General features: G+C 37.6%; 1 protein-coding gene across 1 annotated transcript in view; it reads right to left on the bottom strand.

The window, feature by feature from the left end:
* Positions 1 to 7,602: 7,602 nt before the first annotated feature.
* The window catches only part of LOC108676935 (calcium-activated potassium channel slowpoke), a 66,952-nt gene continuing 58,095 nt past the window's right edge, over positions 7,603 to 16,459 (bottom strand). Inside the window, exons 22-27 of the mRNA XM_047885396.1 lie at positions 15,503 to 16,029; positions 15,417 to 15,442; positions 14,659 to 14,888; positions 13,269 to 13,381; positions 12,432 to 12,587; positions 7,603 to 10,053 (exon numbers count right to left, since the gene is read on the bottom strand). Coding sequence (XP_047741352.1) covers positions 9,864 to 10,053; positions 12,432 to 12,587; positions 13,269 to 13,381; positions 14,659 to 14,888; positions 15,417 to 15,442; positions 15,503 to 16,029 — 1,242 coding nt within the window. The 3' untranslated portion in view covers positions 7,603 to 9,863. The remainder of the gene's footprint in view (positions 10,054 to 12,431; positions 12,588 to 13,268; positions 13,382 to 14,658; positions 14,889 to 15,416; positions 15,443 to 15,502; positions 16,030 to 16,459) is intronic.

Below are 16,459 nucleotides of genomic sequence, written 5' to 3'. Positions count from 1 at the left end.
CGCATTATTCATTTATTCGTACACTAAAGACTATTTAAGGCAATTTATTCCCATATAAATACTAGATAAGATAAACGCATTATTGATATATTGGTACTGTAAGTACTCTATAAGTCTCGCTGTTAATCAATATGCATGCTGTAGACGTGAAGATAGATTCGTTGATGGTTAATCCGCTGGCTGACTAGTAGATGAGTTAGTTTCGCTGTAAATTTTTGCGTACACTAAATAATTACTAAGAAAGTTTTGTTCTTAATGTGTATGCATGAGAATACTTATTGAACTTCTTGCGCTATTACCGTATTTGCTCGCAGAATACTTGATAAGATAGTTACGCTGTTAACTTATTTATCGAATATAAAATCATCGAAAAATAATAGTATAATAATTGTTTTTTGCTAGGAAAAATATCCACAGTATCCCAACTTTTCATATCATTTGCGTCATGGACACTTTAGACCATTCAGCGATAGAGTTCGATAAGAAAAAGGAACAAATAAAATATGCGTTCTCATGCACTAACTGATCAAAGATGATATTTGCTCAAACTTCTTCGACGTATTTTTCTAAAATATACCTTGTGTTTCAAAACAACGCTTATCGTATTGTCATCCAATGACACAGATAATGGATTAGGTTTGAAGATCATCGACTTCAATTTTTGGAGTGCAAAGTTGTTTGTTTGCTGAACTCTGATCAGTTTGTCATTCGATTCACTTTAGGTTATTAGACGGAGAACACAAAGGAAATATTAATCTCACGCGCTAACAAACAACAATAAATAAATTATCCGGTTCAATATTTTACAATTGATTTGATGCGGTGACTCCGCACTGCACTCGCTATTTCAAGGACCTCATAATATCTTGATGAAAATGATGTGCTTTTGTCAGTGCATCTTGAAACGCGACATGACAGGTGCCTTTACCTGAGACAAGAACTTTTTTAAAAACTTTAAACTTCACAATAAATTGGCCGATTAATAAATTTTACATTTTTAGTCACGTTATGAGATAATTTGTGTCATAAGTGAAAAATCGCTCTACGTTTGTTCTTTAACGACATATTATTTTTCAGAGAGCCATCAAAAATGAACACTGAGCGGATTTTCGCGATAGTTGAGTTTTTAATGTGGTTCAGTGGCTCCGCAGTGGTTAATAGCAAAGATGCTAGGCCTAATTTGGAGAATGATACAAGTTTACCACACAACAAACGTCTCATCCTTCCCGTCGATAACCGTTATTCAAAAACTGTGTTTCGCGAAAAACGAAGTAGCAAAGTTAAAATTAAGCTAAAACAAATGTGGGTGCGCTTTGTACAGTTCCAGTTCATTGTAAGTACATTTATGGCCTTATTTATGCTTGATTATGGCAGCAGTACTGACATCCTCATATACGCTTCCATGAACGGAGTTCCGCTTCTAACTGGACTCTCAGCAATCGTGTTGTTCAACCTTCAGAAGAATATCTTCTTGAGAACTCTGCGCAAGTTTAAAAAATATGGTCTTTCGTTATGGCATCGTGGCGGCTCCATTTTAAACAAACGCGATTACATTTTGTTTGCTGCCGCGAACATCAGCTTCTGGCTTCGTGCTTTGCCACTCTCCTCTCGATCGAATGACCAAAGCATGCTTAACGGCGCAATGTTCACTACTCTGTACATGATTTTTCTCGCGTTGCTGACAGTCTTCTATGTCTTCGTAAAAGTAATTATTAAAGAATTTTCCTGCACGACGAGCGAACTTAATACATTCGTGCTACTAAATTCCGAAAACAAATTTAACTTTAACAGAAAAATCTCTCGAAAACTGATGAAAAGTCCTTCAAATTACAGAAAAATCTCCTCAAAAAAGCACGAGGAAGATCTAGTAAAGGCTAATTCTGCCCTGGAAGGAGTAGAACAAAGTTATTTCAACAACGACGCCGCACTGAAGGCATTATCCGAAGTCTTTGCTTGGCCTCTGCTGTTAATCGCGGCATCATCGTTCACCGCCATCATTTTTGCCATATACTTCATCGCTACGCTCGGCCTGCAGACTCAAGACGGAGTAGCAGATTTGCTGCTACACTTCTCTATCGCCAGCAACTCATTCATCTTTTTACTCGCCATGCACAATCCTGTGCATGAACTCTACGACTCTGTGAGTTGAAATAATGTTAGAAAATATGTATATAAATCGCAATACGAAATTAAAAATATATAATTTCTATATAAATCATAATATTAAAAATTTTCCAAGCTATCTAAGAAGTATCAATTGTAAAATAATTCAGACCGACTATCGAAAATTGTTTTCACTGAGTCCTGTACTGCCATGCTGCAAAATTGTTTAAGTGGTCTCATTCCGTGTACAATGCATTACATGCTTGAAAATTATTAATTTCACTTTATAAATTTCTGATGTATCTTCGAATTTCATCCTATTCATCGGAGGAATTCCTATACGCGAATTAAATCAGGACTTTCAATTCAAATAAATTTTTAAAATTCACAAGAGACACTCCCCTCGCTCAGATAAGTTTATGTAACGATATATATTTCATTCGCTATATCGGTACGTACTCCGATGAGTATTGAGTATTGCATTTGCTTTATTGCTAATTTTATTATATAATTAATTCTTCAGTGAGTTATTTGCTACTTTGCTTAGTTAATCAACACTTCGATGTGGGAATTACTACGTTATCTATATACTTAATTACTATTTCATTTTGATAATTAATACTTCAATGACGGAATTGTTAATTTGCTTCAAAGCATACTACTTCATTAAGTTAATTATTACTCTATTTAGTTAATGATGGCTTTCATAAATGAATTCATATTTAAAGATTTAATTACAACCCTCAGATGGACAACTGCCAGACCGCACTGCTGCGTTTCCATCGCCATTACGGCACATTCTTCGACGCGGCGACGGTGAGTATTTATGTTCATGTTTATCTATGACCTATTATTTCAGATTATTTCAGAAGCATGAATTATCAGAAGCTCTTTGACGAAAATTTGTAACGATTAAATACTTGGCTACCTTGCACCTCTCCAAAAATTCATTCAATGAGCAAATACTATAAATTGATGGCATAGACTGTTTAAAAAACGGCGAATAACGGTCTGACAGGTGTTTTGATGACCGGTCGCCCCGTGAAACAAACACCATGTCGCTTTTTAGCGCATTTTCTCATTTATGGAAAAAAATGCCCTATTGTGCTCGTTATGTCCGTACGTCTGTCTGTCTGTCTGTCCGTCCGTGATTTCACGTTTTCGTCGACGATAAAATGCGCTCTCTGTCACTCACTGCAGTGAGTACTGAGTTATATATATTTTTTTATCAGTGCATGGTTTTTTAATGAGAATTAAAGCTCTGTTTCATGTTTCTCAACTGATGATATAACTTGGACCAAAATTTACGATTGAAATATGCATTAACATAATTAACATTAACATGCATTAGAATAGAAGTTTCAGTTCTAGCGACAGGTAAATCACTGAAACATTTTCAGTTCTGTAGGACGACCAAAAAGGAGAAATCATTCAAGTCGTATTCATAAGTAATATTTTTGAGACAAAACATTAATATTTTCCTTGCCGTTTTCATTTCAGGAACTAAATCAGTTTCCAATGAACATGCTAAACGGCTAAATAAAATCATGTTGATTTTAAATAATACAGACACTATAATGAGGAAGTTATTATTATTTCTGATGTTTATATTAAGAAACCATTAGATTTTTATACAATGAATGCCGTCAACTTACCATTTGAAGTATGAAGTCTAAATCACCGATAAATTTGCCTAGCTAATACCGTGAATAATGTTCAATTATCATTGTACGATACTATTGCAGACTACCCGGAGTGTGATTATTATACGATAATATTCTATTACAGACTACCCAGGATTTGATTATCATAAGGTAATCTTCTATTGCAGACTACCCGGGATTTGATTATTATACGATAATCTTCTTTTACAGATTACCTGGGCTGTGATTATCGTGCGATAATCTTCTATTGCAGACTACCCGGGGTTTGATTATCATACGATAATCTTCTATTGCAGACTACCCGGGGTGTGATTATCATACGATGATCTTCTTTTACAGACAAGCCGCGTTCTGAGCGTCGCTAGCAGGCCTCGCACTCTGACGCTCGCGGGCTTCGGATCGCTGGGTCGTGGCTGCTTAACCCAGGTCTGTATTATAGAACATTCATTTGATTTTGGAATTATTGTAATTTTTTATTTAGTTAATGTGCATTAAGATAAAATTATTCTGAACTGAAGAGTCCGGTTTGGACATTCCCTACGAAATGATATACAATTTATTTCAGACGAATACGAATTTTTCAGATGTCAGAGTTCACCGTCGCAAGCGTGTTTATTTAAAAAATGCTTATTTTTAGGATTTCAGCGTTCTTAGTCTCGAACATGTTTAGTTCAACAAAAGTACTTATGTTCCAGATGCTAGTGTTCATTGTATCAAGCAAATTTATTTCAACAGAAATAAACAACAGAAATAAACAGCAGAATTTTTTTCAGATGTTAGCGTTCATCGTTTCAAGCGTGTTTACCTTAAACAAAAATAATTTTTCTCCAGATGTTAGCGTTCATCGTTTCAAGCGTGTTTATCATAAACAGAAATAATTTTTTTCCAGATGTTAGCGTTCATCGTTTTAAGCGTGTTTATCATAAACAGAAATAATTTTATTCCAGATGTTAGCGTTCATCGTCTCGAGCGTGTTTGTGGCGCTGCAGTTCCGCTCAGCCGAAAGTGTGTTCAATAAAACGGAAGCACAAGGAAATAACCTGTTAGTCATTGATTGATTTATAGAGGAAGTTATCGATATTTGTATTGTTTTTTGTAACATCGTTTGCGACTAGTTGAACAAAGAATGATCTCGTTACCATAAAATTGGCAATAAAAAATTATTTACAATTAATTAGCGTGTCAGAATTCTGCCTGTTATTTAATTGATAATTAAATAGAGCAGATAATTTATACAACTTCACGGAGACTCAATAGATGATGAAGTCTTTCTCATATATAATTGCCGTAAAACGATTCAAATAGAATATGATGGGAAGGCATAATAAAATACGTATAAAACAGAGGTGCATTTATTATACAGTATTTGTAAATATTCCAATAAATTCTTGAGTTTTGTGTAATTCCAAAGGTGGATAACAATGCGATAACAACGCGAGAGCGTCTGTCACACTAGGCAGAGCCACCCTCATGTATAACTGTAAATAGAACGATACAAGAAGCTAAGACTAGTTTAGGCAATAACAGACTAGCAATTGTATTTAGAATGTGGTAGGTTTATTTTAGCTTGATATTTAAAGGGAGCATGGATGTCATTTTTTAAGCATGCGGTCCACTCAATTGTAGGATTATACTGTAGATAGTAAGCAGATTGAGGAAGCGTGAGAACAGTTTATTGAAGGCAAGATAATGATTTTTTTGCTCGTGTTTTGTTGACTATAAGATGCACACATATTAGAAATTGATAGAAAGGGTGTGTGGGAGAGCGTGTTGTGCGTGAGAATTCATAGAATTCAATATTGCGTGGAAGCAGGTTTTTGTGACAGGGTTTACTATAGACTATGAAAAGTTTATTGTAGTTAAGGAATAGCATGGAAACTTCCGATATGAAGTTACAAGCGGATCAAACTTGTTAATGTACAGAATTAAAGTTATGAGAGAAAAGTGATGCATTCTAGTGTGACATATTAATTGGTGTTATTATAGTGACGCACGGTGAGATAATTATAAATATAAATTATAAAGAATGAAACTTGTCTTTAATAATTTGAACAATTTTTGGGCCATGAGCTGAACAGCGTCGCAACTTGAAAACAAAAAGTATAATGACAGACGATGAGCAGTTCCCAGGCACAAATTACTGAAATTAGACATCATTAATGTCAAATTAGAAACTAATAATCTAAAATGATTGATCAATGCGTAGAAGAGTGAACAAAAAACAAGTCTTGCAAAAAGAAAAAAATAGATCAAGTAGCTTATTTTGTGTCCCATTGCAATGTAAACGTTCAACCAGACATGATCGGCATGATTAACATTGTTGGGATGAACGACATGAACAATCATGAGTGCTGTGTGCATCGTGGGAGCACGTCATGTGGTATCAACACAAGACAACGTTTTATCAACACATGAATAGGTGTCATCAACGTAGAGAAATGTGTTATCAGCTCTTGAATAGATATTATCATTTGTTATTAACAAATAACTATCTGTTATTGATAAATAACTGTCTGTTATTGACAAATAACTGTCTGTTATTGAAAAATAACTATCTGTTATTGACAAATAACTGTCGGTTATCGACAAATAACTATCTGTTATTGACAAATAACTCTTTGTTACTGACAAATAAGTAAGTGTTACCCATACACGAAAATGTGTTAGTGACATATGGCTATGCTTTATCGGTACATGAAAATGTGTTATCAAACCATAACTATATGTTATCAACAGATGAATATGTGTTCTCGGCACATCGCTGGTGTTGAACTGTGTTATCGTGAAGTGTGGGAACGAAAGTGTTCAATAGTGATGCTGTAAAGGTAGAAAATTATTAAACTGATTTCACAACCCAGTTTATGGGAAGTGCCATTTCGAAACCTGAAGTTCGAATCTATGCCCTCCATTTGAATGGGTGAGACGGTGTGGTTTTGCATTGGATATTAGTATGTATTTTTCTGATAACTCACGGAGCTAAATCTTCTGTTTATAATATTACTCAGTAAATTTACCATTTCTAGAGCAGTGACAGCAATGTGTTCTTTAATGGGACGTTCACACACACAGCAAAACAGTGGCGAACATTTCGCCTATGCACAATAACTCAAAAGCACACGCATTAATGGTGGACAATTACAGTAAAAAAGACATCTGGGCTGATGTATACTGTAATATAAAGTAGAATGAGTCAACCTATAATGTATATCACATCTTAAACATTTGGTTCCTGACCAGGAACTTATAGGCTATATAGGTCATAATAATAGTATAGATATACTAAAATTATGCACATAGATGATCAGCCAGTTTGTAGCATTGTTTCGAATGCTATACTATTTACTTAGCCCACTAATTGTGAAAATTTGTATTTAAAAATTGGAGTTACAGAAACTTTCATCTTGTTTAATTTTGACTAAAAAATATTTCTATCATTGAATAACTTAGAACGAAAAGATGTGGCAAACACAAAAAAATTGTTTCAGTACTCTAAAAGTACTACAATAATAGTTGTTATAATGTCTTGTATATTGAAAGATTATATATAAACTGAACAATAATGGGCAGGCCAATCTTATGAGAAGAAACCCTATAGAAATCACATGCATTAAAATCTTATGCAAATTTTTTATTTGCATGTCGATATGCATAAACTTCCACACTCAAATCAACACGCATGCATTTCAACGAAAACATCTCAATGGTACAACATCCAATTCTAAATATCTTTCATCTACTATATAATACCTGCCGACGTGAGATATAACTCATTCACCAAGTATGAATGCAAACTCTATGGTATAAACCAGGGTTGCCAAATGACCTAAAAAACGGCCAAGTCCGCGAATGAAAAAGGCCAAAAAAGGTCTATAATTTAATATATTCTGGTATACTTATAGGATCCGGTGTAAAATAAAATTGCATTTTTTGCAGTTTATAAAATTTAATCGGAAAAAAAAGCCGTCTGGCAACCCTGGTATAAACTATGTCGGTTTTCTCGTGCACACATGTAGCCTGATGAGTAATTATTCATATTCTTTAAGTTAATACAAAGTTCTTCCGGGTGATGATCTTGTGAATGTAATTGGGGCCAATTCATTTAACTATTTTTTATGCATTCGAGTTCCATTAATAATCTTATCAGTAAATTTCTCTTCTCTTTTCTAAAGCATTAAATGCTAAATAAAATTTAAACCATTCATCATCTCACCCAGCTGTACTGATAACAAGCTATTACAAAAATCATACAAAGAAATCATCTTTTCCTCTCCCATGAAGCTGTATTTTCGATTAATGTATCACATTAATTTACAATATTCGACAAGCGATTATGAATCCACTGACTGTGCTCAAAGGAATGTCTTATAATGTAACAAAGTTTTGCAGGTATAAATAGTCTAACAAATCTTCAAAATTATCTTTTAATACAAAATTACTTTCATATTTTCATGCATATTCATATACTCGCAATATTCAGGCAGAATACGCTCAGTAATTTATAAAAGAATATACAGAGCTCCATGCACCACATGTTGTGTAGGTTGGCTTGTTGGACACATCGAGAGCGTAAGCTCTCGTAAAAGATATAAATATTTATATGTATGTCCTGAATATTAGTACGTTACATGAATAATAAGATTTCTGAGGAATATTCATATTTTCCAAGAATATCGATATTTTCCATGGATATTATTATTTTCCGATCGCATGCGAGAATTGCACAATGATCACACTCGATATTTATTCATTCCATGTTTTCTTGCGCTCGTTCACTTAGTTTTAAGTCGCTACTCAAACTGTTAGTTGTCTTGTTTAGAGTTCAAATAGATTTTGCTGCTTTTAAATTCAATTATTGGTTTGAATTCAAAGCAAAAAATGTGAAATACTCCCTTGCAAACTTATCTGCGCAAAGTTCCCTAGTTCACAGCATGACGGAAAAAAACGTAGAAAATTCGGCACTAAGGAGCCCGTTCGAGCACTGTGTGGAGTGACAATTTTCATATATACGAGCTTGAGACAGGCAGAATCAACTCGACTTTGTATGTTCCGATATTGTAAGCCGCTGAATTGCATGGCATTGCATGGAGATCAAAATGGAGATCTATTAATATGAAAAACGAGAAATTAGAAATAATTTGGAAGCAGTGAAATGTTTCCTCCATTACAGAAATTGATTTCTAGGTCTTGGAGCTTGTAGGCTTTGATTGAAGTTCATCGTTGATAATTAACTCATCAAATTGTGACTCTATAGGTAGAAAGGATATGCGCACACAGGTGAATTATATCAACGAAAGGAACTGTGCACAGGACGGTACATGGGATAAGACCGAGTTAGACGAGAGAGTAGAAATCTGTTATCACGATTAAGAGACTTTGAAACTTGACAGTTCCATGATCAGGCGTTGAAAGCATGCACACATGAATGTTCCAATTATTTTTGCCCTAGTTGGATATTTTTCTGCCTATTCAAAATGGCGGCCAAAAAGGCACAACTTTAAAAAATCCAACAGCGTTAATTCCATCAAGTCTTTCATAAATGTCTTTCACATACATTTTATTCATCACTTTTTGCCCTCACGAAAATTGAACGAGTGTGAAGTGCATAGGATTAGGAATAGATGCTATATATGTGCGTCACTTTCGATTGAAAAAGTCACAAACCTTTAAGTATGGAATTCTGCAAGAGTCCAGTGCATTAAATCAGATTGAATCTACTCGAAATGAGCTCTAAGAAGGGCCCTTCATTAAGAGTTCTGCTCAATGTCTACTGGGTAAGCTAGGAAGCGCCAAACACTTCAATTGGTTCTGCTCAGTCCGAGGAAGAGCAGGTTGAGCAGACCGAGCGTGGCAAGGATCGAATATACGAAGAGAACATTATGTTCTTCGTTTGTCTGGAGGATTGAGCAGACCAAGATAAGTGAGATACGAAGAAGTCACGAGGCAAATCTTCCTCAACTGAAATTTTCGAGCGATCTGACTCTTGCTGGATGATGGATTAAGTTGGGGAGATGAGCGGGTTGGGTCTCACGCGAGGCTCTTTACAGGTTATCAAATGTATGAATAAGGCCCGTCTGTGAGAGCATTGCACAGCAAGAGTCAGGAGTTGTCATCTTTGACGAGGTCACCCCTGTTAGGTTTGTACTCGAGGCCAGGGTCGAATTGCATCAGAACGAACACTTGGTCTGTTGGCAGGAGCGTGAAATCGTCAGGAGGGTTGGTGATGACGTAGCGTTTCGAGGAAGCGTCGCAAGACGAAGACGTATCGCGGAATCTGATAGGAAGACACCTGTTTTAAGAGAGGGTTCTGTGAAAAGCGATGTAATGATTGCAACTGAAAAATAATAAGCACGTGAGCAAACCAAGCCGGAAGAAATTTCAAGCATAGTGATTACAATATTTGTTCAAGATAAGAAAAAGTGAAGTCCAGAGCATAAAAAAAGAGCAGCCTGTCTGCAGGATTTCAGAGTACAATTAGCAGGCACTTTAATATTAATAAAGACAAATTAAGAAAAGTTGACAGAAGTGCAGAGCGACGTGCACTCTTCTGAAAGACTAAAGAATAGTCACAGTGGGTATACTGCAATCCGTTTAGCTACAGCGTGAAATAACACCGACTTGCGAGTACCAAATGAAAAGACGTAGTGATAATTTAAAAACACTTCATTCACTGCAGGTGAGAAACCCATTGTGATTCTACAGTATAACTGTAGTCTTTAACAACCAAGAATACTCGACAAACAAATTACGTGAGGCGGAAGCCCAGAATAACTTTGTGTGTTATGTTTACTGAGCTTCAACCTTCAGTATGGAACAGTACGGGATGGGAAGTATAATAAAGAAGGCTCTGAAAATATTTCGCTTCTACCATCATTATCCAATAGTTGGGAGGAGAAGGGGGTTGGGATGAGGGAAGACTCTGAAAATATTTTGAAACAGATCGGAGTCCCAGCGAAGTTTTATCTGCAAGGGAAGAATTACGAGATCATAAAAGCTGGGTTTATTGATACGATGAAGCTGGGTATGCTTAACGAGCATAGATGAAAACTAAAAGAAGTTTCATCAGAAATTAAATTAGACGGGTATGTTCGCGACGAAAAATCAATGGTGGAATAAAAAAAACTTTGACAAGCCTTCAGGAACTATTGTTTAAGTTTTTACTTCAACTAAAGAAATCAAAAGCAGAGTTTTTTTTAAAATATTTTGCAGGAATTATTGGTAATCAGGGACAGGTTTAGCATTAAAATATGGGATGGCAGTATTTTAGACCCCTGCTATGTTTGTGGTCAGGCTAGGTTTCACTGTTTTGGTTATTGCGACGTCCTCTCAATATTTCGCATGAAAATTTAAAACCAAAGAAGGCATGGCTTAATTATTAATCGCCCCTCAATTAAGTGTTTCAAACGTTTACGTGCAAAGCAACAGCATCTCATCCGCTGAATTCAGCGAAGTGGTAAGACATATAATGGATTCGAGTGAATTTACTTCATTATAATGAAGTTTTTTATGGTATATTTCAGTCGTGATGTGCTGTGTTAATAATAAATATGCATAAACTCAGTGCAGAGGGACACCTGGTTAAACGAGTATCATGAACTGAGTGCTGTGGGACGAGCGAAGTATTTACATCTTTTGAAACAACTACTAGAGGGAGGGTGTCAAATTCATGACCAATTTGCCAGAATTACCAATTGCCAGAAACCACTGAGTGAAAACAAAAGGCTGCTGATAATTCAGCCGTGACTTAAATTCAGCCGTAAGCAGACAACTTAAAAGAACTCATCAAAAGAAGCGGCAGCGAATGTTCTGATTTGTGTCGCTAGGCTCGCGTAACTTACGGTCACAGACGAAGTTCGAGATTATCTCGCATGATTTCAAAGTAAATAGAAAGTTATAGAACATGGGATAAGAGAATATATCATGAAGAGAAATTCAAAATTTAGCTGATATATTAAAAATAGGAAAACTATAAAAACTATGGTGCTCAATTTGCATTATATATACAGATCTTAGATATTTATATCGATTAATCACCTTAGAGTAGAGCTAAATTAATGTTAGATTAAATTATCCTATTCGTATTGACATGCAAATTTTCATAATGCATAAAAAACTTTATCGTAAATATCAACCCGCGTCATCCGGTGAACAGTGGGACCTGTGAGTAACCTGTGAGTAGCAATACTGACCTGTACAAATCGATGCAGAGGAGGACCTGTGAGCAATACTGATTTAGAGCAGGACATGTGAGCAGCAATACCGACCTGTATAGCCTATGCAGAGAGGGACCAGTGAACAATACTGAGGTAGAGCGGGTCCAGTGAATAGCAATATATACCGACCTGTATAAGCCTATGCAGAGAGGGACCAGTGAACAACTTACTGATGTAGAGTAGGACCTGTGATTAGCATGCAATACCGACCAGTATAAGCCTATGCAGAACGGGACCAGTGAGCAATACTGATGTAGAGCAGGACCTCTGAACAGCAATACTGACCTCTATAAGCCGATGTAGAGCAGCACCTCTGAGCAGCAATACTGACCTGTATAAGCCTATGCAGAGCAGGACCAGTGAGCAATATACTGATGTAGAGCAGGACCTCTGAACAGCAATACTGACCTGTACAAGCCGATGCAAAGCAGAACGTCTGAACAGCAATACTGACCTGTACAAGCCGATGCAGAGCATGCCGTAGTTTCTGAGCGCGGATGTGAAGAGATCCCCGTACACGCCGCCCTCCCCGAACTGCCCCAAGGGGCCGTCATACAGAGATATTTGCCCTACACGGCATCGGTCTCTGTTCGATAGCGTCTCTGGCGTGCTGGCAATAGGCACAGAAATTATAGTTATTTATAACTAAATCTTACCACCTACAAATTGTTAAATGTTGAAAATAGAAATTATTAGTATGGTAAATAAATCTTATCATCTTCGAAATTTAAAAATGTCATGTTTTAATAATATAACTGACATATTCTATACCATTTTCATTCAGTTTAGCGATATATTTTTACGCACAGCAGCAAAATACAGCATTTTTCTATAAAAAGTCAAGTCTTTCAGACTTGATCGAGCGCACAAAATAAATCGAGTTTCATTCAATATTCGAAAATTCAAGAACAAAAATTGAAGTAATTCGAGTAAATTAAGGAAATTAAGGACAATCAATTCCATACATAATGTCTCATTGCTGTGAGTGCAAACACATAGCATTGTACTCACACAATGTCTCATTGCTATGAGTGAAAACACATAGCATTGTACTCACACAATGTCTCATTGCTATGAGTGCAAACACATAGCATAGCATTGTACTCACTCAATGTCTCATTGCTATGAGTGCAAACACATAGCATTGTACTCACATGATGTCTCATTGCTATGAGCACAAACACATAGCATTGTACTCACATGCTGTCTCATTGCTATGAGTGCAAACACATAGCACTGTACACACATAATGTATCGTATTATATTTTATTATGTTATTAACTGTAATTACCTGTATCCGCCGCGTAGTCCCGCCCCCTCAGCCAAGATCAACTCGAGCTCGGGCGTAGCGCCCCCCGTGATGAGTGATCGGATGAGCGTCAAGGCGTTCTGGTTGAAGTATGTCTGCAAGGAACACGTCAAACGTCAATCATCTATGATAATATGATTTTTTATTGATAATTTTAATAAAAATTTGTTGACCTTTTAGACACAATTAGAAGAAGTGCTGGTTCCAATTTCAATTTGTTCTAAGTAAGAGAAATAATTAATTAATTGATTTCATGACGGCTTGAATCCAAAATTTTTTTGAAAAATTGGTGCATAATTTCGAAAAATTTTGGTACAATTTTTCGATTCAAAAAGGAAGATAGTCGTTAAATTCTCTCTTACGTTTCTATCTGTGAATAAAATGTTGTTGAATTTGTTTGATGATTCGGGGTCCAAAAATTCAGTTTGTGCAATCGAATATTTACCATTTTATGTTTGAGAACATGACATTAACAAACGCAGTGGCATCGTTAGTGATGTAACCGAAAAGCTTTTCACTACTGCAGAAATTGGGGAAACAGTCACTGAAAAGCGACTGCCTATGTCTTTTTATTTGACGCGCCGTATTTAAGTATTCCACGCACCATAAACAAACATTTTAGGAACCGTAGACAAATATTCTGGCCCCTTTTGGTACAATTTTTCGATTCAAAAAGCATGATAGTCGTTAAATTCTCTCCTACGTTTCAATCTGTGAATAAGAATGTTTCGTTGCAGATAATATTTTATTTGTATATGAAACATCCAAATGAGAACACACAAACTTCTATCCAATGAAAAACAACTATTAAATCGTTTGAAATGTCTGACAATTAAAAAAAATGAAGCCGAAGGATTCCTATCAACTTTTCGTCCAAGCCAAAAACATGCGTAAAAATCTTGTTGAATTTGTTTGATCATTCGAAGTGCAAAAATTCAGTTATGCAATCGGATATTGACCTTTTTTTGTTTGAGAACATGACACTAACAACAGCGACTGCATCGTTAGTCATTTCACAAATAAGTTTTTCACCTAATACATATATTGGGGAGCCGGCCGCTAGAATTATTTGACGCACCGGAGTTAAAAATTCTATGCACCTAAACAAACAATATTTGTCTGCGCATCACCGCAGACAAATATTCCACCCGCAGAAGGCAGACATTCAAAGCACCACAGACAAACATTTCACGCACCATAGACAGACATTCCAGTTACTGTAGCCAAATATTTCACTCACTGACGACAAATATTTCACACACCATTAACAAACATTTCACGTACCATAAGTAAACATTTTAAGAACCGTAGACAAATATTCTGGCCCCTTAAGACAACCATGCCACACGCAGTGGCCACACATTCCACGCACCGTGGACATGAGAGAGTCGAGGACCGACACGGCGAAGGCGGTGCCGCAAGCGAAGGGCTGCGTGAGGTAGAGCTCCGTGTCTGGGTCATCATCGTCGTCCTGGTCGAGGAACTGAACGTTGCTGTCGTTGATGAGTTCGGTGATCATGGGCACGTTTGCGCCGTACACGGAGCCCCGGCGCTGCAGCACGATGGGGGATCCTAGCGGGCTGACGGCGTCGCCGGATGGATCTGTTGGAAGGGGGGATGTAACATGGAAGGATCTGCAGGGAAGGAGGGAATCGGGAATGCAACGTGGAATAATCCAGATTGAAGGTGGATGTAGCATGAAAGGATCTGCAGTAAAGGAAGAAATTAAAAATGGAAGGCTCTGGAGGGGGAAGGGAATTTGGAAAATGCCATGTGAAAAGATCTGGAGAGGAGACATGGATGGAATTTGGATTTGAAATATAGAAGGATCTGTATTGGAGGAGGGGGGTTAGAAAATGCGAAGCGAAATGATCGATAGGAGAGAAATGAGATTCGGAGAAGAATGGAAGGATCCAGCAAGTTTTAAGGAGAATCGATGATGGAACAGGAAGTCTAATGCAATATGGAAGGATCTGGAGGGTAATGCAATATAGAAACATCTTGAAAATTTGGAAATGCAATATTAAAAGATCTGGTGAAGGTGTAGAAATTCAACATGAATAATTGTGCTTAACTCACTCTGGGATAAGACCCCGATGGTGTCACTATTAGACCCTGTCTTAAACTCACTCTGGGACAAGACCCCGATGGTGTCACTTTAAGACCCTGTCTTCAACTCACTCTGGGACAAGAATCCGATGGTGTCACCATTAGACCCTTTCTTCAACTCACTCTGGGACAAGACCCCGATGGTGTCACCATTAGACCCTGTGTTCAACTCACTCTGGGACAAGACCCCGATGGTGTCACTATTAGACCCTGTCTTCAACTCACTCTGGGACAAGACCCCGATGGTGTCACCATTAGACCCTGTCTTCAACTCACTCTGGGACAAGACCCCGATGGTGTAACCATTAGACCCTGTCTTCAACTCACTCTGGGACAAGACCCCGATGGTGTAGCCATTAGACCCTGTCTTCAACTCACTCTGGGACAAGACCCCGATGGTGTAGCCATTAGACCCTGTCTTCAACTCACTCTGGGACAAGACCCCGATGGTGTAGCCATTAGACCCTGTCTTCAACTCACTCTGGGACAAGACCCCGATGGTGTCACCATTAGACCCTGTGTTCAACTCACTCTGGGAGAAGACCCTGATGGCGTCACTAATAGACCCTGTCTTCAACTCACTCTGGGACAAGACCCCGATAGTGTCACCATTAGACCCTGTCTTCAACTCACTCTGGGACAAGACCCCGATGGTGTCACCATTAGACCCTGTCTTCTACTCAATCTGGGACAAGACCCCGATGGTGTCACCATTTGACCCTGTCTTCAACTCACTCTGGGACATGACCTCATTCTGTCACCATTAGACCCTGTTTTCTACTCACTCTGGGACAAGACCCCGATGGTATCAACATTAGACCCTGTCTTCTACTCACTCTGGGACAAAACCCCGATGGTGTCACCATTAGACCCTGTGTTCAACTCACTCTGGGACAAGACCCCGATGATGTCACTATTAGACCCTGCCTTCAACTCACTCTGGGACAAGACCCCGATGGTGTCACCATTAGACCCTGTCTTCTACTCACTCTGGGACAAGACCCCGATGGTGTCACCATTAGACCCTGTCTTCAACTCACTCTGGGACAAGACCCCGATGGTGT

Source organism: Hyalella azteca, unplaced genomic scaffold (assembly GCF_000764305.2).
Source record: "Hyalella azteca isolate HAZT.00-mixed unplaced genomic scaffold, Hazt_2.0.2 contig17807, whole genome shotgun sequence".
NCBI lineage: Eukaryota > Metazoa > Arthropoda > Malacostraca > Amphipoda > Hyalellidae > Hyalella > Hyalella azteca.
This window is presented reverse-complemented; position numbering and strand designations above follow the sequence as displayed.